Source organism: Delphinapterus leucas, chromosome X (assembly GCF_059928025.1).
Source record: "Delphinapterus leucas isolate spDelLeu-1000000601 "Yukka" chromosome X, BTC_Dleu_Yukka2, whole genome shotgun sequence".
Classification (NCBI taxonomy): Eukaryota; Metazoa; Chordata; class Mammalia; order Artiodactyla; family Monodontidae; genus Delphinapterus; species Delphinapterus leucas.
The window spans coordinates 116,145,030-116,169,043 of NC_143150.1; the positions used below are offsets into that span (position 1 = coordinate 116,145,030).

A 24,014-nucleotide genomic window follows, 5' to 3' on the forward strand; every position below is an offset into this window, starting at 1 on the left:
TAGCAGCACCCCTGGCCTCTGCCCACGAGATGCCAGCAACAAGCCTTCCTTCCCCAGATGTGACAACCAGAAGTGTCTCCAGACACTGTCAAATGTCCCTGGTAGAGAACCACTTTGACAGTTGTACTTTATTTCTCTGTCACTTAGGTATGTCCACCTCCTTAGAAAATGTTGAAATGCTAATGTTTTCAGAAAGGTGATTTATTTAAAATAAGCTTACTTAAAAATAAAGCTATTCATCCTGCATAGTCAGCTGTATTAGCTTGCTGAAGTTACCATAAACAAAGTACCACAGACTGGGTGGCTTAAACAACAAAACTTTATTTCCTCACAGTTCTGAAGGCTACCAATCTGAGATCAAGGTGTCCGCAGTGTTAGTCTCTTTTGAGGTCTCTCTCCTGGGCTTCTAGGATGGCCGCCTTCTTACTCATGCGATGCTCCCCTCTGTGCTGTGTGCTAATCTCTGCTTACTTATAAAGACACCAGTCATATTGGATCAGGGCCCACCTTAATGATCTCATTTCAATTTAATTACCTCTTTAAAGACCCTATCTCCAAAGTCACATCCTGAGGTATTGGGGGTTATGAATTCAACATACGAATTTTGGGAGGATACAATGCAGCCCCTAACACTGAGTTTGTCTTCTCCCCTCCCTTCCTGTGTGTTGAGCACTTACTATGTGCCAGACATTCTGCTAAATGCTGGTAATAGTAAGCAAGAGATGTGATCTCTGCCAAATAAGGTTTACAGTGAGGTAGGAAACACAGATGTTTATAAAGTAATAACAAGTGTCATGCAAATATTACGCTTTGGGCCAAGTTAAGACTGAGCTGTTGAGATTAGAGTTAATGAGCCCGCAGCTCAAACCTTGAGACGCCAGTCTGCCACAAAGCAGCCAGCAGCGGGCGCTACCAGAACCAGCCTTTATTGTGGTGCCTGGGCCCCGCCCACTCCCTCCCGGATTCCGCCTTCTGCCTGCTCACGGCCCAGTCCCCCAAGGGGTTTGGCAAACTGCGGTAAACGCTCCGGAACCGCGTCACCATCCGCTCTGACAATAGGCGTCAGTCGGCCCCGCCTGCGCCGTAGGGCCGGGAGTGGGGGCGGGCCCTGACGGCGCTGGGAGGCGGGGAAAAGCGACGCAAGCAGCCGCGACGCCATTTGTCGCGGCCCAGCGTGGGTGCGAAAGGATCTCGGAAGAGCTCGGTTGTTAGACTCTCGCGCGCGCGCGGTCCGCTCTCCCCCGCCTGCTTCGTGTCACGCTTTCCCACGCGTCGCCCCTCGGAGGAGTCGCCGCCGCCACCCAGATAGGAGTCGTGGACGCAGCGAGGCCGTCGTCACCGCCATGCCTAAGAATAAAGGTAATGCCGCCTGGACCCCGGGACCACGACTCCGCTCGGCCCGGTCTCCCCGGCTGTGCACGCGGCCTCCGGATCTCCTAGGCGGCAGTAACCTGCCTCTCCGCCCTGCCTGCACGCAGCTGGGCGATCCGGACGCGATCCTGGGCTCGGGAGAGGAGCTGGGAAGTTACTCCTGTCTTCCAGTTTGGTCACGTTGGGGTGGAGCCGACGCCATTTTTGTAGGGCCTCCTGCGGGAGGACGTGTGCTTCTGCTCCAGATTCGCGCCAGACTGACCCTGGCACTATAGGGACCTGTGGGGAGACCTCCCCCGTGGCCGCCTGGGCTTCGCAAATGGGCGTCTTTGGCCTTCCCGGCAGTTCTTAACTTTCAAAGGGTGATGCCTGTTTTAAGTGGCCATCAGGTACTCCTGCATGGCATTCTTTATGGGCAGTTGTTGGGTATTGTTGAGACTACTCCCTCTCTCTTTTGTAAGTAGTGGACGAAACCTTGATGCATTAAGGTTCCTCTCTAGAGACTTACTCTTACCCATCCTTTTACGGGGCTTTCTTTTTCCCAGAACACCTGTTCCATATTTAGCCAAGTTTTCTACTTTTACTCCAGATCGGTATATATTGTGATGGGAGTAAAGACCTTTCAGTTCCTACCATTCTTAGGCCAAACATTCACAAACTGTCAGATTTGAGGATAATTTTATTTGGAATTTGCAAAATGGAAGGCCTAATCTAGGTAAAAGCAGAACAGTCCTAAAGAAATTCTTTTTTTAAGACTTAATGGTGTTTCTGCCTTCAGTATTCTTACAATTTCTCAAAGGAAATTGTGGAAGTCGAAACAGGGAAAAGGTATTTTCCTACAGGAGAGGCATGTATTTCACAACCCACAAGTTTCCTTTGATTAGTCATCTTTGAGACCCCTGCCCTGACCCAGGCCTACTCTGTTCTCTTTTTTACTTCACAGCTGGCTCCAGGAATTCTACCTCATTTCCTCTTTGTAGCTGTCACTACTCTTTTTATTCCTTGGTGTATTTGGTTGCAGTTCTGTGCGAGATTTGGTGCAGCTCTCTCAGGGCACTCCACCTCACTGCCCTCTTACTTGCCGTTCCTTTTTGTAGCAAGTATTTTACTGCTAATTATTCTGGTAAAGACGGGGTGACAAAATAGGGTTTTCAAAGTCATGGTTTTCTTGTAACCTACATCATCTTTTATCCCCTCTGAGATGGTAACTGGATCCATTCAATAGATATCTTATTTTTCACCTTTATTTCTGGCGATGAGATTTCCGATTTCCTCACTAGACTGTAAGTTCTGAAGGGCAATAGTAGTATCTATTGGAGAAGATTGTATCTATTGGAGAAGACACAAACTAGATACTACTATTGGAGAAGTAGTATCTAGTTTGGAGAAGGTTGGCATCTTTAGGGCTATTTGTCTTCCCATGCCTGAATGTAGTATATCTTTCCTTTATTTAGGTGTTGTTTAATATCTCCTTACATTTCATGTGCATCTTTTGTCCGGTTTATTCCTAGCTACCTTATATTTTTTGGTTGCTAATTAAAATGGTAAAATGAAAATATTAGAATGAACGATTTCAGACCTACAATAAGCTATAAAGCAAATATAATGAGTAACTGTCTGCAGTTGATGCATCAGTCATGTCCTGTCAGAAGATAGCAATAAAAGTTATTTTCACAGACAAAATTTAATATAAAGAATAGGGGACTTCCCTGGTGGTCCAGTGGTTAAGACTTCGCCTTCCAATGCAGGGCGTGCGGGTTCGATCCCTGGTTGGGGAGCTGAGATCCCACATGCCTCACGGCCAAAACACCAAAACATAAAACACGCAGTATTGTAACAAATTCAATAAAGACTTTAAAAATGGTCCACATCAAAAAAAAAATCATTATAATATAAAGGCTGGTTAACCCATGTATTGGAGAGCTGAAAAGGCAAAAAGGGAACCACCCTAAGGTAGCAATTGCGAGAAACAGCTCTGGCTCCTAGAACTGGAGGGAAAAAAGGAGAGAGGTTGTTATTATTAAGACTGACAAAAACAACAGGGATTTACTGTAGAGCACAGGGAACTATATTCAATATTTTGAATTTATGGTAATAAACCATAATGGAAAAGAATCAGAAAAAAAGAATTTAGATATATACATATATATGTATAACCGAATCACTTTGCTGTACACCTGAAACTAACACAGTATTGTAAATCAGCTATACTCCAATTAAAGAAAAACAAACAAACAAACCTGACAAAACTTGGAGGAGGGGCCCAGACCTCTAAAGAGGGGGCGCTGTCGATAGCAGGGTCTTTGAGGTTGGTTCTGGGGCAAAGCAAAAGGGAATCATCAGCAACCACTGAAAGCAGTTACAGCCAGGAGGAGACCGCTGCGGAGTTTATGCCAGTAAAACCGAGAAGCAAACCCCCTTTCTGCTCCAGCCTGCCCTCTGCAGCGTCCCAGCGGCAGGGCCTAACTGGCAGCAGCGGGCCAAGGAGAAGGGCGGGGGTGGGGAAGCTCCGAGAGGAAAGCTGCAGGACCAGCACTGGTGCTCAGCTTCTGGCCGGGTGGGGTTCCCGGAGGCCCACAGCTCAGGGCGGGCTTTTGTGGTGTCAGTGGCCCAAATGGCAGAGGGACATATTTACAGTTGCATTATCAATGCTAAATTTCTAACAGTAATTTCTTAACATCATCCAACATCCAGTCCATTTTCAAATTTCCCCTATTGTCTCAAGGATGTCTAGAGTGTAAGTATATAATATACCTAATGTCGTATACTATATTTTTTAATTTATTGAGGTGAAAGTCACATCACATAAAGTTAGCCACTTTAAAGTGAGCGAGCAATTCGGACTTCCTTGGTGGTGTAGTGGTTAAGAATCCGCCTGCCCATGCAGGGGACATGGGTTCGAGCCCTGGTCTGGGAAGATCCCATGTGCCACGGAGCAGCTCAGCCCGCGAGCCACAACTACTGGGTCCACATGCCACAACTGCTGAAACCTGCGCGCCTAGAGCCCATGCTCCGCAACAAGAGAAGCCACTGCAATGAGACGCCACATTGGGTTGCTAGCACTTGACACTTAGTAGATGCTCAGTAAATAATTGTTGGATTAAGTCACCTCCCTTCTGTTGACTCCACCCTTAGGTGAATAATAGGCTCTCCCTTGGTTCCAAAGGGACTGAACTACATTAAAACACATCTAGTTCACAAACGTCCTTTAAAGTTCATTTCATTACATGGCAATAAAATAGGGAAGGGGATGATCAGGGTATGGTTAATTCTGGTAAATTGACAAGCAATGAATCATTCTTTTATAAATAACACATGAGGCATACAAAAATTATAAATAACGCAGTGAACGCCTGGGGAATCAACCCATTACTCTGAACTTGAGAATTACAACACATATTCAGTTAAAGCCCTCTGTGTTCCCCTCCCCAATCCCCTTCCGCTCCCTCTCTTCATCTCTTCCAGGAGGTAGCCACCATTCTGAATTTGGTGTTTAAGCATTCCTATAGTTGTAAAACCCATCTGTTATCTTTACTTGTTATCTTAGAGGAACAGTACTTTTCAAGACTCCCGAGTTTTATGAGATGCGGTTTACTAATGTGAAATAAATTCATGATTATTTTTCTGTTTTTATTCATTGGAAAAGCCAGAGCCTGTGAACATAATCTTTGTGATGTTTACACATGTATTGTCACTGTGTGTTGCCACTAACTGTGTGTTGAATGACTTGATTTGGATTGATTCTTACCAGCTTATTTCCTCTAGAATCCTCTAGACTCTGTCAGTTTATTACCTCAGGGAAAAAAGGTAGCCTTGGGCCCACTTATGAAGAGCAGTTGGGGTAAGGTGCTCCCACACTTTAAAGAAGTTACTACTTGTAGTTTTAAAATCACCAGTCCTTTAGGAATGTATGGGCTACTCTTGAGTGATTGATTCAAAGAATTTTCCAACTAAATATGTGACTCAGTAAACAAAGTAGGTGTGGTACTTACACTGATGCCCACTCTGCTTTGAAGATTTGGCATGGTTGGTGGCTTGAAGCAGAGGATACTTTTCTCTTTCTAGGAAATGAGCTCTGAGGACTCTGGGTGGGTCAGGACATTGTAGAGGCCTGCCGAACATAGCACAGAGCATTGTGAGACTGCCCCTGGGACAGAGTAAGTGCACATGACTCAAGAAGTTAAGAGTCTGTCTTTGCAGTGGCCAGGTACACGTTCTTTATTCTGTTTGGGCTGTGAACCTGTTTTTGCTGCTTCCAGGCTCGTCCCGTGAGTCCCTTAGTGTCGCTACCACTTAACACCTTTCTTCTGTCTTTTAGAATGGCTGCCAATGTGGTTTAGGTTCTAGAATGGGAACAAAACGCTGTGGAGAGATACCCTAATGTGGGGGCCAGGAACCAAAAAAGGATTAGGTTGGATCTGGTCACCCCCACTCACTAATAGTGTGTTGCTTCTCTGAGCTTCAGTAAACTCACTGGTAAACTGGGCATAAATGACTTATTATCTCATAGGGTGATAGTGACAAGTAAATGGGTGGCATTATTGCATACTGGTTAAGAGCATAGTCACTGGGGTGATACTGCCTGATGCAAATACCAGCTCTCACTTCATTCTCTCTTGTGAGATAAAGACAAAATAGTGCCTATCTCATAGGCATAAGCTTGTTAAGGGCGAGTTACTGGGACAGCGAGAAGTCTGCTTGGATTGAAGCATAGGGAAATTGAAGAGGAGTATTGAGAGGTAGATTGCTGTCATGCTTATAGGTTGAAAGACTTATATTCTTTAAGGTAGTTATGTTACCACTAACAGAAATAAGGATGTTTATTAAGGACCAACTTTGTAAAAGAAAGTAATTTGAGTTTTGAGTAAAATTTGAATGACAGTAGCCCATTCACTGGAAATGTGCTGAGCCTCACATTAGAAATAAGAGGCCAAAGCTTAGTTGAAATAGTAGGATGAGATGTAAAATTCTTAGCATAGAAGTGGTAGGTGAGAGAAATTTTTCCTTAGAAAGTAGGTAAGCAGAAGCTGAGAATTTGGACTTAATGAAGCTCAAAAGGGATAGGCATAGTGAAGGGGTAGGGGGTGATGAAAGGTCAAGAATAGTGCAAGTGGCCCTTTAAAAGTCAGAAAAAGAGTTGAGAAATGATCAGCAGTGTCATTATTTAAAGTATGGAAAATGGGAGGGAGGGTACAGATTTTTAAGGCTACCGGTAGATAGAAGAATTCTAGAACCCTACATGGTAGAAAGAATATAGAGGCACTTGAATCTTCTGTTCTAACTCCCTCATTTTATAGAGGCTGGAATTGAGATCCTGAGAAGTTTTGTGAAAGCTCCATGTATCCTTTATTCCTCCCTTCACATATGGTCACAATTCCCATCTTGTTTCCATCTCAGAAATATTCCTCTTATTTGTCCCTTCCTCTTCACGGTCAGGCTAGGTGTGCTTCATTCTATGTGTAATAAGGACAGTGACCTTCTTACCAGTTTTCCCACCCAGAGGATCATGTCACACCTCTATTTTTTGTAGAACTATTTAAGATTTTTTTTTTTTTTCGCGGTACGTGGGCCTCTCACTGTTGTGGCTTCTCCCGTTGTGGAGCACAGGCTCTGGACGCGCAGGCTCAGTGGCCATGGCTCATAGGCCCAGCCACTCCGCGGCATGTGGGATCCTCCCAGACCGGGGCACGAACCCGTGTCCCCTGCATCGGCAGGCGGACTCTCAACGACTGCGCCACCAGGGAAGCCCTATTTAAGATTTTTGAATAGTAAAATTCACGATTCAAGTTTCAAAAAGTGTAGAATGAAATGTCTTTCCTAAGTGTGTCCTCTTGCCAATGAGTTCTTCTCACAGACAGTCATTAACTTTCTTGTATGTGCCCTTCCAGAGATATTTTATATGTAAGCAAGTATGAATATCCCTTTTTTACACATTGGTAGCTTTATACTCATCTTCAGCTTGCTCTATTTGTTGTTAAACTTACATTATGAAGAATTTTGAACATATACAAAAGTAGACTAGTATAATGAGCCTCCATGTACTCAACTCCTGGCCTCAGACGTCATTAATTCACAGCTAAACTTGCACCGTCCACACCAGATCAGGGTCCACATATGGGCTATACATTGTCATTGGTTGATATCTTTTAAGTCTCTTCTAACTGGTAGGTTCTTCATCCATCTGTGGGGTTTTTTTTCTTCATAATGTATCTGTTGAAGAAAACAGATTGTCTTGTGGATTCGTCCCCATGTTGTCATGGTCCCCGTCATCCCCCAACCCCCAGCTAGATTTTGCTGATTGCATCCCTAGTGTACCTTGATTTTTACTGTTTTTTACCAGACTGTCTTTTAGAGCAGTTTTATGTTGATAGAAAAATGAGCAGAAATTGCAGAGTTCCAACTCTCACCCTCCCAGTTTCCTCTATTATTAATATCTTACATGAGCCACTATAGATAGTCCATAGTTTACATTAAGGTTCATTCTTTGTGTTGTACGTTTTATGGATTTTTGACAAATATATAGTGACACGTATCCACCATTACAGTACCATACTGCGTTAAAAATCCTGTTGTTCACCTATTCACCTGTCCTTCCTTCCCCACTTCCCATCTGGCAACTACTGATCTTTTTACTCTCTCTATAGTTTCGCCTTTTCAAAAATGTTATATGGTTGGAATCATACTATTCAGCCTTTACAGATTGGCTTCCTTCCCTTAGTAATATACATTTAAGGTTTCTCCATGTCTTTGGGGGGGTTGATAGCTCATTTCCTTTTATTGCTGAATAGTATTCCATTGTATGCAAGTACCACAGTTTATGCTTTCACATACTGAAGGACATCTTGGTTACTTCCAAGATCAGGCAGTTACTACCTTGCTTTTTTTTTTTTTTTTTAACATCTTTATTGGAGTATAATTGCTTTACAATGGTGTGCTAGTTTCCGCTTTATAACAAAGTGAATCAGTTATACATATACATATGTTCCCATATCTCTTCCCTCCTGCGTCTCCCTCCCTGCCACGCTCCCTATCCCACCCCTCTAGGTGGTCGCAAACCACCTAGCTGATCTCCCTGTGCTATGTGGCTGCTTCCCACTATGTATTTTACATTTGGTAGTGTATATATGTCCATGCCACTCTCTCACTTTGTCACAGATTACCCGTCCCCCTCCCCATATCCTCAAGTCCATTCTCTAGTAGGTCTGTGTCGTTTTTCCCGTCTTACCTCTAGGTTCCTCATGACCTTTTTTTTTTTTCTGAGACTCCATGTATATGTGTTAGCATACGGTATTTGTTTTTCTCTTTCTGACTTACTTCACTCTGTATGACAGTCTCTAGGTCCATCTACCTCACTACAAATAACTCACTTTCATTCCTTTTTATGGCTGAGTGATATTCCGTTGTATATATGTGCCACACCTTTATCTGTTCATCCCATGATGAACACTTAGGTTGCTTCCATCTCCTGGCTATTGTAAATAGAGCTGCAGTGAACATTTTGGTACATGACTCTTTGAATTATGGATTTCTCAGGGTATATGCCCAGTAGTGGGATTGCTGGGTTGTATGGTAGTTCTATTTCTAGTTTTTTAAGGAACCTCCATACTGTTCTCCATAGTGGCTGTACCAATTCACATTCCCACCAGCACTGCAAGAGTGTTCCCTTTTCTCCACACCCTCTCCAGCATTTACTGTTTCTAGATTTTTTGATGACGGCCATTCTGACAGGTGTGAGATGATATCTCATTGTAGTTTTGATTTGCATTTCTCTAATGATTAATGACGTTGAGCATCCTTTCATGTGTTTGTTGGCAATCTGTATATCTTCTTTGCAGAAATGTCTGTTTAGGTCTTCTGCCCATTTTTGGATTGGGTTGTTTGTTTTTTTGTTATTGACCTGCAATGAGCTGCTTATAAATTTTGGAGATTAATCCTTTGTCAGTTGCTTCAGTTGCAAATATTTTCTCCCACTCTGAGGGTTGTCTTTTGGTCTTGTTTATGGTTTCCTTTGCTGTGCAAAAGCTTTGAAGTTTCATTAGGTCCCGTTTGTTTATTTTTGTTTTTATTTCCATTTCTCTAGGAGGTGGGTCAAAAAGGATCTTGCTGTGATTTATGTCATAGAGTGTTCTGCCTGTGTTTTCCTCTAAGAGTTTGATAGTGTCTGGCTTTACATTTAGGTCTTTAATCCATTTTGAGTTCCTTTTTGTGTATGGTGTTAGGGAGTGTTCTAATTTCATACTTTTACATGTAACTGTCCAGTTTTCCCAGCACCACTTATTGAAGAGGCTGTCTTTTCTCCACTGCATATTCTTGCCTCCTTTATCAAAGATAAGGTGACCGTACATGCGTGGGTTTATCTCTGGGCTTTCTGTCCTGTTCCATTGATCTATATTTCTGTTTTTCTGCCAGTACCATACTGTCTTGATTACTGTAGCTTTGTAGTATAGTCTGAAGTCAGGGAGCCTGATTCCTCCAGCTCCGTTTTTCTTTCTTCAGATTTCAAGATTGCTTTGGCTATTCGGGGTCTTTTGTGTTCCCATACAAATTGTGAAATTCTTTGTTCTAGTTCTGTGAAAAATGCCAATGGTAGTTTGATAGGGATTGCATTGAATCTGTAGATTGCTTTGGGTAGTAGCGTCATTTTCACAATGTTGATTCTTCCAATCCAAGAACATGGTATATCTCTCCATCTATTTGTATCATCTTTAATTTCTTTCATCAGTGTCTTATAATTTTCTGCATACAGGTCTTTTGTTTCCTTAGGTAGGTTTATTCCTAGATATTTTATTCTTTTTGTTGCAATGGTAAATGGGAGTGTTTTCTTGATTTCACTTTCAGATTTTTCATCGTTATTGTATAGGAATTCCAGAGATTTCTGTGCATTAATTTTGTATCCTGCTACTTTACCAGATTCATTGATTAGTTCTAGTAGTTTTAGGATTCTCTATGTATAGTATCATGTCATCTGCAAACAATGACAGCTTTACTTCTTCTTTTCCGATTTGGATTCCTTTTATTTCCTTTTCTTCTCTGATTGCTGTGCCTAAAACTTCCAAAACTATGTTGAATAAGAGTGGTGAGAGTGGGCAACCTTGTCTTGTTCCTGATCTTAGTGGCAATGCTTTCAGTTTTTCACCATTAAGGACAGTGTTGGCTGTGGGTTTGTCATAGATGGCCTTTATTATGTTGAGCAAAGTTCCCTCTGTGCCTACTTTCTGCAGGGTTTTTATCATAAATGGGTGCTGAATTCTGTCGAAAGCTTTCTCTGCATCTATTGAGATGATCATATGGTTTTTCTCCTTCAGTTTGTTAATATGGTGTATCACGTTGATTGATTTGCATATATTGAAGAATCCTTGCATTCCTGGGATAAACCCCACTGGATCATGGTGTATGATCCTTTTAATGTGCTCTTGGATTCTGTTTGCTAGTGTTTTGTTGAGGATTTTTGCATCTATGTTCATCAGTGATATTGGCCTGTAGTTTTCTTTCTTTGTGACATCTTTGTCTGGTTTTGGTATCAGGGTGATGGTGGCCTCGTAGAATGAGTTTGGGAGCGTTCCTCCCTCTGCTGTATTTTGGAAGAGTTTGAGAAGGATAGGTGGTAGCTCTTCTCTAAATGTTTGATAGAATTCGCCTGTGAAGCCATCTGGTCCTGGGTTTTTGTTTGTTGGAAGATTTTAAATCACAGTTTCAATTTCAGTGCTTGTGATTGGTCTGTTCATATTTTCTATTTCTTCCTGATGCAGTCTTGGCAGGTTGTGTATTCCTAAGAATTTGTCCATTTCTTCCAGGTTGTCCATTTTATTGGCATAGAGTTGCTTGTAGTAATCTCTCATGATCTTTTATATTTCTGCAGTGTCAGTTGTTACTTCTCCTTTTTCATTTCTAATTCTATTGATTTGAGTCTTCTCCCTTTTTTTCTTGATGAGTCTGGCTAATGGTTTATCAATTTTGTTTATCTTCTCCAAGAATCAGCTTTTAGTTTTATTGATATTTGCTATCGTTTCCTTCATTTCTTTTTCATTTATTTCTGACCTGATCTTTATGATTTTTTTCCTTCTGCTAATTTTCGGATTTTTTTCTTCCTCTTTCACTAATTGCTTTAGGTGCAAGGTTAGGTTGTTTATTTGAGATGTTTCCTGTTTCTTAAGGTAGGATTGTATTGCTATAAACTTCCCTCTTAGAACTGCTTTTGCTGCATCCCATAGGTTTTGGGTCATCGTGTCTCCATTGTCATTTGTTTCTAAGTACCTTGCTTTTTAACTTGCTTGATGTATCCTACAGCTATGGGACAAAATGTAAACTCTCAGGGTTGCCAGACTTGTTGCTCTCCCTCTACTGCCACAAAATCAGTGTCCCTTTCCAGTTGATAAAACTTTACCAACCCCCCGCCCCGGCCCAATTATCTTCTTTTTGCACACAGACCTTTCATTTGGGGGAGCAGGTACAAGAGAGACCCCATTTTATAAAATTTATCATGATCCGTTATATATCCCTCCTTGGTCCTTGTGGGCCACTGTAGGAGGAGTTCACCGAGCAGTGTATTCAACCAAGTAGTCGTTATGTTTATGATATCTCCTTTTGGTTTGTTTGTATTTTATGTCAGCAGTATCCCAAAAGGGATTTCCAGGAAGGGTAGGGAAGTGACGACATGTATATGTTTAATATGATTGGAGATACATGACCAAATTAGGTGAATTTTTTAATTTTTCATTTTTTTTTAGGTTTTTGTTGTTTGTTTGAAGTATGGTTTACAACATTATATTAGTTTCAGGTGTACATCATAGTGATTCAGTATTTTTGTAGATTAGACTCTGTTTAAAGTTATTGTAAAATACGATATTCCCTGTGCTGTATAATATATTCTTGTAGCTTATTTATATTACACATAGTAGATTGTACTTCTTATAATTTAAGTGGCTTTTAAAGAACATTCTGTAAGCCCTAGTTTGGTTTCTTTTTCTGTCTTGCAGATAATTAATGTCTTTTTCTTTAAAACCATTAGGTAAAGGAGGTAAAAATAGACGCAGAGGTAAGAATGAGAATGAATCTGAAAAGAGAGAGCTGGTGTTCAAAGAAGATGGGCAAGGTAAGCATTTTCATAAGTTAGGTTTCTTTCAGTAATAGTTTTCTTTCTTAAGTAAGGTTTTCAATTTCTCAACATAAAAGAGATACTGTTCATAATCCTGAGCAAAAAACCGCATGTCCCCTTTTGCTCTTCTCCATTTCTCATCCCCCACACTTCTCCAGAGCCTTTCTTCTGGTAGTTATTTCTTGGTATACTCAGCATGCGCTGAGGATTGATGGCATTTCTGTAAATGTGTATGTTTCACTGTTTTATGTGAACACTCATGTTACAACTAAGAATGAATTGAGCAGTTCAGAGGGAATTAAGCCTCAAAAGCTATGGTTGACAATTCCATGACATAGTAGACTTTTTTTGATAGTGAATGGTGCTACATAGTATGTTCAGTAGACCATGGGTATTTGAGGAATGCATCTGAGGCATGTAAATTACATGTAATTTCATAACATAATAAAATGAAACTGAACAGTTGACCTTTTCAAACTGATTAAGATTTTTGTTAAGTGCCAGATACATAACAGTAGTTTCCCATGTTTTGTTTGGTTTTGGTTTTTGAGAGTTATGTTTTTGGAGGTTTTTTCGGTGGGGGGGTGGTTAACATCTTTGTTGGAGTATAATTGCTTTACAATGGTGTGTTAGTTTCTGCCGTATAACAAAGTGAATCAGCTATACGTATACATATATCCCCATTTCCCATGTTTTTATTTTGAGTAATTTCAAACTTTCAGAAAAGTTGCACTCTAAGTACCATGAATTCCTTTAACCCCTTCATCTTTGTGTGCGTGTGTGTGTTTTTCCTGAACCATTTGGAAGTTAGTTGAAGACATCATGATACTTTTCCCTTACTACTTACTTTATCATGTTTCTCCTAAGAACAAGTATATTCTCTCACGTAACTGCAGTAGGATTATCACACTCGTGAATATATTATTTATCTAATATATAGTCCATATTTAAATTTTTCTAGTTATCCCAGTAATTTTCAGCAGTTTTTAACAAAGAACTTTTTCTAATTTTCTTTTTATAGAACTTGGTAGATTTGTTCATGCCATGAATATATAAGCCACTAAAGATGAAACATGTTATTTGGCTAAAAGACCCTTTTATTTCTTACCCTTGATTCTTGCCCTCCTTTAGCAGTTGAGTTTATTTTGACTGCCATTACTTTTTCTTTTTCATGTTTTCCCCCCACTTTGGAAGAGAGCCTACCTTTAAATCGACCAACCGTGTTGAGGCCCTAGGTGGGTGCTAGGTTCACTGTAGTCTGAGTAACTCACTTCCACTTGTCAACACCACAGTCGAGCCTTTGAAAGTTTTGTTTCAGTGTATTTACAAATTGGTGGATGTCCTCTTTGGGGATCAGTCTTGCATACAACTTGAGTAAATTAAAGGTTCTGAAGTGACCCCCCCCCTCCGGTCTTCTGTCATTTAATGACAGAAGAGACGGCCCGTGTGCAAGCCACTGCTCATAATCTCAGTTTTTCAAGTGGCAGTGAAGTAGGGTGGCTTCCTGGGTACCCTTTTGGAAAGATTTTTGATTAAAAGTTTGGCATTTTGTCTGGGAGCATCTTTCCAGCTTTACAAAAACTTCAGAATAATCACTAAGATATTCTAATTTAACAAAGACATTAATAACATATAAGCTGATTTTTATTTGCCGGTGTACCAAAAATTGTGTTGCAGTTAGCCTCTAAAGACTAACCCTCTGAGGGAAAGGAGACGAAAATTGGGCAAGGATCCAAAGTGAGAGATTGATGAGATACATTTTAGTGTACATTTTGGGCCAGGCCACCTTGATCTCCAGAAGTAGAGCATACGGTCATGAAGACAGTGGACAGTCCACTTAACTCAAAATGAGTAGATAATTAAAATATTTCTGATAGCAGGGACAGCTTGTCATAGAAATGGCATTACACAGTCTTGGTTCTGGCTCTGCCGTTAACTAGCTTGGTGTTTTATCACTCCCTTGTACTTATTCTACTGCATATACTTATTCCTAACCAACACACCTGTATGTTCTAATCAGTTGTATGTGGACTTTTAAGTTGCTTTTATCAAAAATTCAGCAATATCCTATACCCTTTACTTTTCCCTCCTCCAGAGTATGCTCAGGTAATCAAAATGTTGGGAAATGGACGATTAGAAGCGATGTGTTTTGATGGTGTAAAGAGGTTATGTCACATCAGAGGGAAACTGAGAAAAAAGGTAAGTGTGGAGACTTGTTTTACTTTAATATAAAATTATGGTTAAGGGGAAAAAAATGGCTCTAAGGTTTTTATGGGCCAAGGACCTCAATTTTGTAAGTTCCCAAAAGATTTCAGTAGAACAGTGATTTACCTCTAAGTCAAAACAGCAAGATCTTTGATGGTAATTTTATACAGGTATCTGTCTAAAGACTCATTTATATCACCTATGTTGTATTCCTGCCCCAAAATGATTAACCTGAATCAAATCATGAGGAAACAATTAACAAGTCCAAATTGAGGGACACACTGCAAAACAAATGGCCTGACTGCTAGTATATATAATGTTAATGTCATGAATGGAAAAAAAAACAGCGGGGCGGGCTATTTCAATGTAAAGGAGATTAAAGAGATGCAATGGTTAAATGCAGTAGGTGGCCCTTGTTTGGGTTCCGGTTTGAGGGTGGGGGAAATAGCTGTAAGGAGGTGTTAAGAAAATTTGAATATGAATTACAGTAAATAAGTGTTGTATTAATGTTAAATTTCCTGAACTGAGATCATGAATGGGCTGCCTTGGAAAGTAGTGATTAATTTCTCATCAGGGTAGGTGTTCAGGCAGATTTATTGATCAGGTTGGTTAAAAGTCACTCCATCCCTGGCTTTATGATTTTTAAAAAATTTGTCTTGTTAATGCTCATGTTACCAAACTAAAGGAGTTCTGTTTCCTGTGTGTATTTGGGTGTGTGGGAGGGAGGGAGGGAGGGAGATAAAACCACATTCCTAATTTACTATTCTCATATGTTGTAATGGATAACTGACCACTTAGAGGGGTTCAGTATTAAGAATCCCTTAATTTCTAAACTAATCATTGGTCCTCTGGAATTATTAAACTGTCAAGTAGTTAAATAAGATTGTTATTTTTCTAATATCCAAAATTATAGAAAATTTGAAAGTGGCTCAGCTGCTTACTGTAGTTTTTCTTCCTAATTCTAAATACAGGTACTTTACCCACAGTTGGGTGAATAGTATATGTATTTTATGGGAAGACTGACTCAACATTGCTCTTGATTGATTATTTTTATTTTAAATGTAACCTCCTGTGACTTTTATAGGTCTGGATAAATACCTCAGACATTATATTGGTTGGTCTACGGGATTACCAGGTAAAAATAAAATTTTCATTGTTTACTTGCTTGAATTTTATGAGCAATTAATGTTTAGAACGTAAGTCATAACCATATTTGACCAGTTCCAGGCCAGTATGCTATTCACCGTTGTGTCAACAAACATTTCTTAAGGGCCAGTTCTGTCTTAGGCATTGTGCTAGGTACCCCAGGGATCATGGTTCCCAAGTGCCAGTCTGTGGAGTCTGCATTTTCACTATAGAAGAATCACAGACGGTGTGAATTTTTCATGAAGCTACATAGTCCTTTTTCCCTTTTTGATATTTAAAAAGTTCCCTTTTTTGGAATGAGGGATACTATATTGTGGTGGTTTTGTTGGTGTTCTTAGTTGGCAAGATAAAAATAATTTTATGTTGGACTGCCTGCCTCCATTTTTTTTTTTTTTTTTTTTTTAACTTACACGTCTTGAACTCAAAATCTGGAAACCATTACTCTAGGGGATACAACTGAATGAGTCAAGCTGTCATCTCACAAAATGCTTATGGCCTGGTAGTGGAGAGGGTAAGACAGGCACACAAGTAATTGCAGTACAAACCATGATAAAAGTATGTGCTCTAAATTTAGATGAGCACTTAGGAAGAAAATGGTAGTTGTCCTTCATGATGTCAACCTGGAGACTCTACTCATGCTAGGGCTATGAAATCCATTTGGTTTCCACCTATTGGAACTCATCACCATGTATTTACATTTTGAGTGATCGTGTTTCTATTTTTATAACTTTGATCGTAGTTTGATTTTTTTAAATATATGTTCTAGAATAAAGAATTAAAATCTTTACCTTAAATCAGTGGTTCTCAACCGTGGGTGATTATTTTCCTCCAGAGTACATTTGGCAGTGTCTGGAGACATTTCAGGTTTTCACACCTGGGGGTAGGGGTCAGTGCTGGTCATCTAGTTGATAGAGACCGGGGTGATGCTAAACATCCTATAATGCACAGGACAGTCCCTACAACAATGAATTATGTGGTCCAAAATATCAACTGTGCTGAGGCTGAGATAGCCTGCTTTAAACTCGTACCATTTTAATGTCCATTTTCTTCTTTTGATCCTAAAGATAACCCCAGAAGTAGGAACAATTAGTTAGTTCCCTGTTTGACAGATAAGGAAATCAAGGTTCTGAAAGGTGTAACATTCATACTATAAAATGACAGCCACATTAAGTTTTCCAATTCTTAATCTCCCATGATCCTTCTTTTATGTCCCTGTCACTTAAAGGGTGGTACAGGGACCAGTAACATCACTAGCTTTTGGCAACTTGTTAGAAATGCAGATTCTTGGACCTCACCCCAGGCCTCCTAAATCAGAATGTGCGTTTTAACCAGAATCCCCTTGGGCTTCTGTGCACATTACCGTTTTAAGAGGTGCTGGTGTGAATCACACCATTCTTGGATCATTGTGATCACTTACGTTGCCTTTGAGAATTTTTGAAGTTGAAACAATCAGCTTCAACCCTTTTTTTCTTCCTTAACTGAGTCAGATTCCTTTCAGATGGGGAAGTGTGAACATTCTGAAGCATTAGTTTTCAGTGGGACACTTGCATCAGAAATATCCGTATCTTTTACAAATACACACTCATGGGCTTCACTCCACATCTCCTAATTTATCTGTCTTTAGGAGGTGTAAAAGCTCCATAGGAGATTCTGATGGATTTGTACCCTAAGAACCACTGATACGTGGAAAGGTATAATAATTTCCTTGGGTCATTATACCGGTCTCAATTTTTGAATTAGGGTATTTAATCACCTGTAAATTATGGTCCCAGGGAATTTTTGTACTTCAAAAGACTTCTAATCAAAGGGTAACTATAAATAATCCAAAAGATTGGGTCTGTACAGTTCTGCTCTTATTGAAGTGAAATCTATAACTGTCTTCCCTAAGCTTGTTGATCATTATTCATTTATGCATGCAAGCTTCTTTATACTGGGTTAAACCCAAGGATGTTTTTCAGAGGGTAGGAGAAAACTTTAAATTTTTAGAAAAAGGACAAGAGTTTATAACACAACAGTGAAATTTAATTTTCTATCCAGTTTGAAACTAATTTATGAAATAATGGATAATATTTTGGCATAATCATTTGTAAATCTTATTTGTCTCTTTTTTAAGGATAATAAAGCTGATGTAATTTTAAAATACAATGCAGATGAGGCTAGAAGTCTGAAGGCATATGGCGAACTTCCAGAACATGGTAATGTCTGAGATATTACATTAACCTGTTATATAGTGTTATTACCTGGTGGTATTTAGATGAAGGAATTTTGGTAGAATTTTGTGGATTTTGCATGTTTAGTTTTGAGTTTACGTGATTCATTCCAAGTATGTATGCCTGCCTGTACTTCATAATACTAGACACCTTAAGAAAAAAGTAACTGGGATTCTGTTCCTAATAAATATACTTTTGGTGAGGAATTATCCTTTATAAGCCCTAAACTTCTGCGTAATACCAGTCAACGGAATAAATTTATTATAGTATTTATTTGAAAGTTCCTTTCTAAAGAGACTGTCATTATCTTTAAATGTGAAGCAAGGATAGCAATTAGGTACTGTTGTCGATTTTTATTAAAAAGTCAGTTTTCAGTTCATCTTATCCTAGTGTCATAGTATCCATAGGATTTTGTTAAATCAACGTTTTTTGTTCCTCCCCTGCAGTACAAAAGTTATGCGTTCTTAACGCATAAAACTTAAATAAAAATAAGTTCCTCGTGACCTCATCAAAGGGGAAGTGACTTTACACACTATTTTGTAAGCCTGCATTTTTTGTTTGGAAGTTATTTTTTGGTTCTGTTGCATATTATCAAGAAAACTATAATTGTACTTGAGCATGAAAACCCTGCTGAAATTATTTACTTGGCATTTCCAATCTAGGAAATGCTAATATATCTGGGAATAGGACTAGCACTTCCTGGTTCATTTTTGTTATTTAGGGATAAGCATGATTTGACCAAATTTTTCTGATTGATGAGTTTATCTGATGATTTGTGGCTTGTTAGCGTGTGCTCAGACGTTTTTTGAAGTGTAGCTGGAAGTTGTAATAGCTTTAGAATTTGTGTGATTAGAGCCTGCCTCACTAAAAATACCTTTGTGAGCCAAAGAAACTTGTTTGCATTTTGACTTAGAGATTTTGTTGTGTAAAATACTGTTCTATATACTAGGGTTGTTAGGTAGAAGTTAAGAGGATCTTTTTGGTAATGAAACTTAAAAGTTTGACTTGTAAGAGTCTCCTTTTATACTTCAACATTTGATATCCAACCACTTCTTTTAGTGGGCAATTTATTCATTTTACTAACATCTCGGTTATATTATATGAGTATATTTGTTATTGTTTCTTTAGCTAAAATCAATGAAACTGATACATTTGGTCCTGGAGATGATGATGAAATCCAGTTTGATGACATTGGAGATGATGATGAAGACATTGATGATGTAAGTAGCATTTTTCACCTTGAGTTTTTCAACTTTTGTTTGTGCTAGTCAAACTGTTCATGCTTTGAGAATTTTATCTTTTTCAGTATTTCTTCCTAAAAAGGTCAATATTTGCTTTGGCAATATGAATGCTAGGCGTTGGAATCTCAACTTGTTTAAGTTAAGGGTGTCTAGAGAGATAGCTATTAAGAAATTTAGCAGACAGTTATGAGAAATACAAGATTTTATCAAAAGAAACAGGCCTTTTTTATTGAGATATAGTTGTACAATATTATATAAGTTACAAGTGTACTGTAAGGTGATTCACAATTTTTTTTTAAAATATTTATTTATTTATTTTATTTGGGCTGTGCCAGGTCTTAGTTGTGGCCCACAGGATCTTTAGTTGCAGCATGTGGGATTTTTTTTTTTAGTTGTGGCATGCATCTGGGATCTAGTTCCCCGACCAGGGGTCGAACCCGGGCCCCCTGCATTTGGAGCATGGAATTTTACCACTGGACCACCACGGAAGTTCACAGTGATTCACAATTTTTAAAGGTTATACTCTATTTATAGTTACTATAATTGGCTATATTCCCTGTGTTATACAAACGTGCCTTCTCTTAATTGAAACACTAGTGTGTTAGAAGAATAATCTTGTTTGAACCAGTTTCATATGAAGTGTTGGAATTACAGCATAACATTAAAAGCCCTGTTAAAGGGAATTCCCTGACGGTCCAGTGGTTAGAACTCGGCGCTTTTACTGTGGTGGCCTGGGTTCAATTCCTGGTCAGGGAAATAAGACCCCACAAGCTGCGCTGTGCAGCCACCAAAAAAATAAAGCGCCCTCTTAAAATTGAGGCCTTTTGCCAGTTATTTTATCTGTTGGATATGCACTATTGGCAAACTCTTGGTTTGGAGTTGGTGTGTTAATTTTGAGGAAAATGCGTTGTTTTTTCTCACTATAAAGCAGTAATGCTCACAAGAATAAGTGCCTCATTGCCCTTCTGCTGTTAAAATATTTCAGTGAAATTCAAACTTAGTTTCTGGCAATATAAATCTATTTAATAACTGGGGTGGTATTATAAGTTACTCTTAAATCTTGGTTGGGCTCTTTAAACCCTTTTAAATAAAAATGTAGTTCAGGAACACCTGTGTATATAAATCTAAAAATAATAGTAGTAATGCTTGATTTTATTCAAAGGTGAAATTTTAGTATACCTAGAGTAGTTGCTCCTGGCCGGGATTGTTTGTGCAGCAGAATTACCGGAGCTTTTCAGAAATACAAAGGCTGGGAATTACCTGGCGGTCCAGTGGTTAGGACTCTGTGTTTTTACTGCCAAGGGCCTGGGTTCGACCCCTGGTCAGGGAACTAAGATCCCACAAGCCACACGGCGCGGCCAAAAAACCCCAAAAACACAAAAAACCCAACCGAACAAAAACAAAGGCTGGTCTCAGGGAAGTCTGAATTAAGTGATACCTACCACCGAGATTCTATAATTAACATCTCTGTACTTGGTTTATCACATATCTGCCTATACCTTTATTCATCCTTCAGTCCATCTTACATTTTGATGCATCTCCAAACCATTTTAGAATACATGATGAATTAAAGAAAATTTGAGTACATATCTCCAGTGTGTATTTGCATTTATGAATTTTTAAACATACAGTACTGTATTTCAGAGCATACCCTAAAATAGAAAAATGAAAAGGGATAAGAAATAAATCCATCATTCTATTTTTTTAACATCTTTATTGGAATATAATTGCTTTACAGTGGTGTGTTTCTTCTGTATAACAAAGTGAATCAGCTATACATATACATACATCCCCATATCTCCTCCCTCCTGCGCCTCCCTCCCACCCTCCCTATCCCACCCCTCTAGGTGGTCACAAAGCACCGAGCTGATCTTGATCTCCCTGTGCTATGTGGCTGCTTCCTACTAGCTATCGATTTTACATTTGGTAGTGTATATATGTGCATACCACTCTCTCACTTCATCCCAGCTTACCCTTCCCGCTCCCCGTGTCCTCAAGTCCGTTCTCTACATCTGCGTCTTTATTCCTGTCCTGCCCCTAGGTTCTTATGAACCATATCATTCTATTTTTTATGTTATCTCCCTTTGGAAACCCCTGAGGCAGAGGATTCTTGTGACTAAGCTGTGAATGACACTTGGACAGTAGATTTATCAATGATTCTCTGTGACAAGAACCTGACATGGAGCTACTACTGTGTTATAGGTTAAGGAGCGATCCCAACATTTTGACAGCTTAGCTGGGGTAGCAGACCTTTTTTAGGAAGTAAAGAACCTAGTCAGAGTACATACCTCAATATGAAGCCACATACACAGAGGTGATAGGGTGAGGATCTAGATAGGGTTAAGCTTTTCTAAGGAAAGTATTTCTCAGTTTGTGCCAATGCCTCTTCAGAACTGAGGCTGGCAGTAAGGGATAGTAAAGGTAGTAGTTATTAAAGGAATTTGAGTTATCTTGGACATTTCGTAAGGGTCGCTTTGTCTGTCACCTGAGAACCCGACTTCTTCCCTCAGATGTTTCTCCAAATGGTTTCTATGTGTTCTAGCCTTCACTCCTATAACCAGGTTGACTGGGAGGAGAATTTGGTATCTCACTTTTCCGTTTCTCAAGGAAGTAACACTCCCTGTGTCTGTTCCTACCCCCAAAATAAATTTCTAATCAGTAGCACAAAAGGAAGGAGATAGTAAAATAGTAAACTTTATTGAGAATATTCTGCATAACGTATAGCATTCTGAAGGCTGCTGTAAAGATTCAATGACAGCAGACCAGAATTGAGAAAAACCTAGTGTTCAGAATTTCCTCTTCAAACTGGATTTGTTTCCCAGATAGCCTAAGGGGGTGCCTGTGTCCCTTACATGTGGTAGACTGTTGGAATATAAAAATTCTTCTTTTGATTGATCTGATGTTCTTTTTCCTTCCAGATCTAAGTCGAACTCAACCTTTCACATTCCACTTTCTTTGAGGATTATTCAACAATTTGGATTTGGGCTGTGACCCGTTAAAGAAGATTAAAATTTCATTAGCATGAGTGCAGTTTGTTAAAGCAGACTGATTTGTTTCTAAGGTATTTCTTTAAAAACTAGTAATGCTGAATTCTCTTAAATGTTAAACCCACTTTGTTCTTTTGATGTGACGGAGCTTGTGGGTAAAAGACCACATCTGCTCTTCTAAAAGAGAAAAAAAAATGTGTTAACTGCCTTTCCCACTTTGACCACTTCCAGTAAGTAAATGGATGTTTTGAGTAAAACCGTTTGCTGTACACGCATTATGTACTTCTTTTTTTTTTTTTTTTTTTTTTTTTGCGGTACGCGGGCCTCTCACTGCTGTGAGCCTCTCCCGTTGCGACGCGCAGGCTCAGCGGCCATGGCTCACGGGCCTAGCCACTCCGCGGCATGTGGGATCTTCCTGGACCAGGGCACGAACCCGTGTCCCCTGCATCGGCAGGCGGACTCTCAACCACTGCGCCACCAGGGAAGCCCCGTACACGCATTATGAATCATAATTAAGCCCTAGTTTTGACTAGCCTGTTTACTGTACAATGAATTTTTGTATATTCCAGTTACTTAGATGAATTTTCCCTTGAGATTTTGGTACAGTTTAATGGAGGCAGAAATCTGCATTTAAAGTCAAAAATGATTGGTCTGTTTTTCATATTTAAGTAGCATGTGGCTATTTTTATACTGATTTTGATATTGTATACATTCTTTTCATGATCTTATTTTGCCACTATAAACATCAACAAAAAAGGCGGTTTTTAGAACCTGAGTTTTAATAGCAGTTTTGAATTTGTAAAGTTGGTAGTTGCAGAAATCAAACACTAGGTGGCACCCAGTTATCTTAACATTGGAGATACTCATATAGTTGTCAACTTTTTTTTTTAACTTACTGTGCATAGGAAATTTCCCAAACAACAAAAGATTGTTTTGAACATATGCATGTATGTAGAATATTTTTGCAGAACAAAAGGATTATGTTCAAAGTGTCGTTTTATTTTCAGAAGTCATATACGTGTGAGCTACAATTTTGAGTGCTTTATAAACACTTAAATTGTGTGTAAATGAAAATTTAATTTCATAACAGTTTGTACAAATTAAGCCTTTGGGAAAGTATCCCTAAGCTGGGGAAAGAGGAGGGAATAACAACTTAATGAAAAGATGGTCTCTCATTTCTGAATGGAAGAACTACATACAGTGGAGAAATATAATAAAGACAGTATCATGCTGCAGAGTATATTATACCCTTACTTTGTGTTTAGGATGTATGTTATTGTGTGCACAGGTGTTCTTTGCTTGTATTTTATTGGGAATTTAGATTTACCCTTTGTTAGTTTTTCATCACCAACTCTAGTAAGATGAAATTAAGGGCAGGGCTAGTTAGACCTAACTAGCCACATTGAAGTGGTATGCAACTGTAAAAGAAATCCTTCATGTAGCTTGTGAAACTTTTATTCTGCTGGTCTCCAGAGAACTCTTCAGTGTTGAAAAGTAATACACAGAGGATTAAACCTTCACATGGCTTCAGAAAATAAGCACATCTTTTTTTTTTTTTTTTTTTTTTTTTTAGTAAGCACATCTTTGATCCCATGCTTAGCAAAATTTCCTTTCCTAAGTGTGCAAACTCTGGAATAAAAATCTGAGGTACTATAAAACATTAAATCAAAAACCAGAAACTAAGAGTGGACAATTGCAGTTGATGTTTCTCACTCTATGGAGTCCCTGAACACTTAACCTAGGTGGAATGCGTCTGAGA

At 39.3% G+C, this 24,014-nt stretch overlaps 1 protein-coding gene across 1 annotated transcript; it reads left to right on the top strand.

Moving 5' to 3' along the window:
• The first annotated feature begins 1,140 nt into the window (after window positions 1-1,140).
• EIF1AX (eukaryotic translation initiation factor 1A X-linked) lies at window positions 1,141-23,508 on the top strand. Its single transcript, XM_022560483.2, has 7 exons — window positions 1,141-1,359; window positions 12,380-12,463; window positions 14,562-14,665; window positions 15,756-15,806; window positions 17,931-18,012; window positions 19,156-19,247; window positions 22,187-23,508. Exons 1-7 carry the CDS (start codon window positions 1,344-1,346, stop codon window positions 22,190-22,192), a joined length of 435 nt encoding a protein of 144 aa, XP_022416191.1. The 5' UTR covers window positions 1,141-1,343; the 3' UTR covers window positions 22,193-23,508.
• Window positions 23,509-24,014: the final 506 nt, after the last annotated feature.

Excerpts from the sequence above, each read along its gene's own strand:
- EIF1AX (XM_022560483.2), top strand. Across the intron at positions 14,666-15,755 it reads GAGGGAAACTGAGAAAAAAG|GTCTGGATAAATACCTCAGA; the intron begins GTAAGTGTGGAG and ends TGACTTTTATAG. Across the intron at positions 18,013-19,155 it reads TGGCGAACTTCCAGAACATG|CTAAAATCAATGAAACTGAT; the intron begins GTAATGTCTGAG and ends TTGTTTCTTTAG.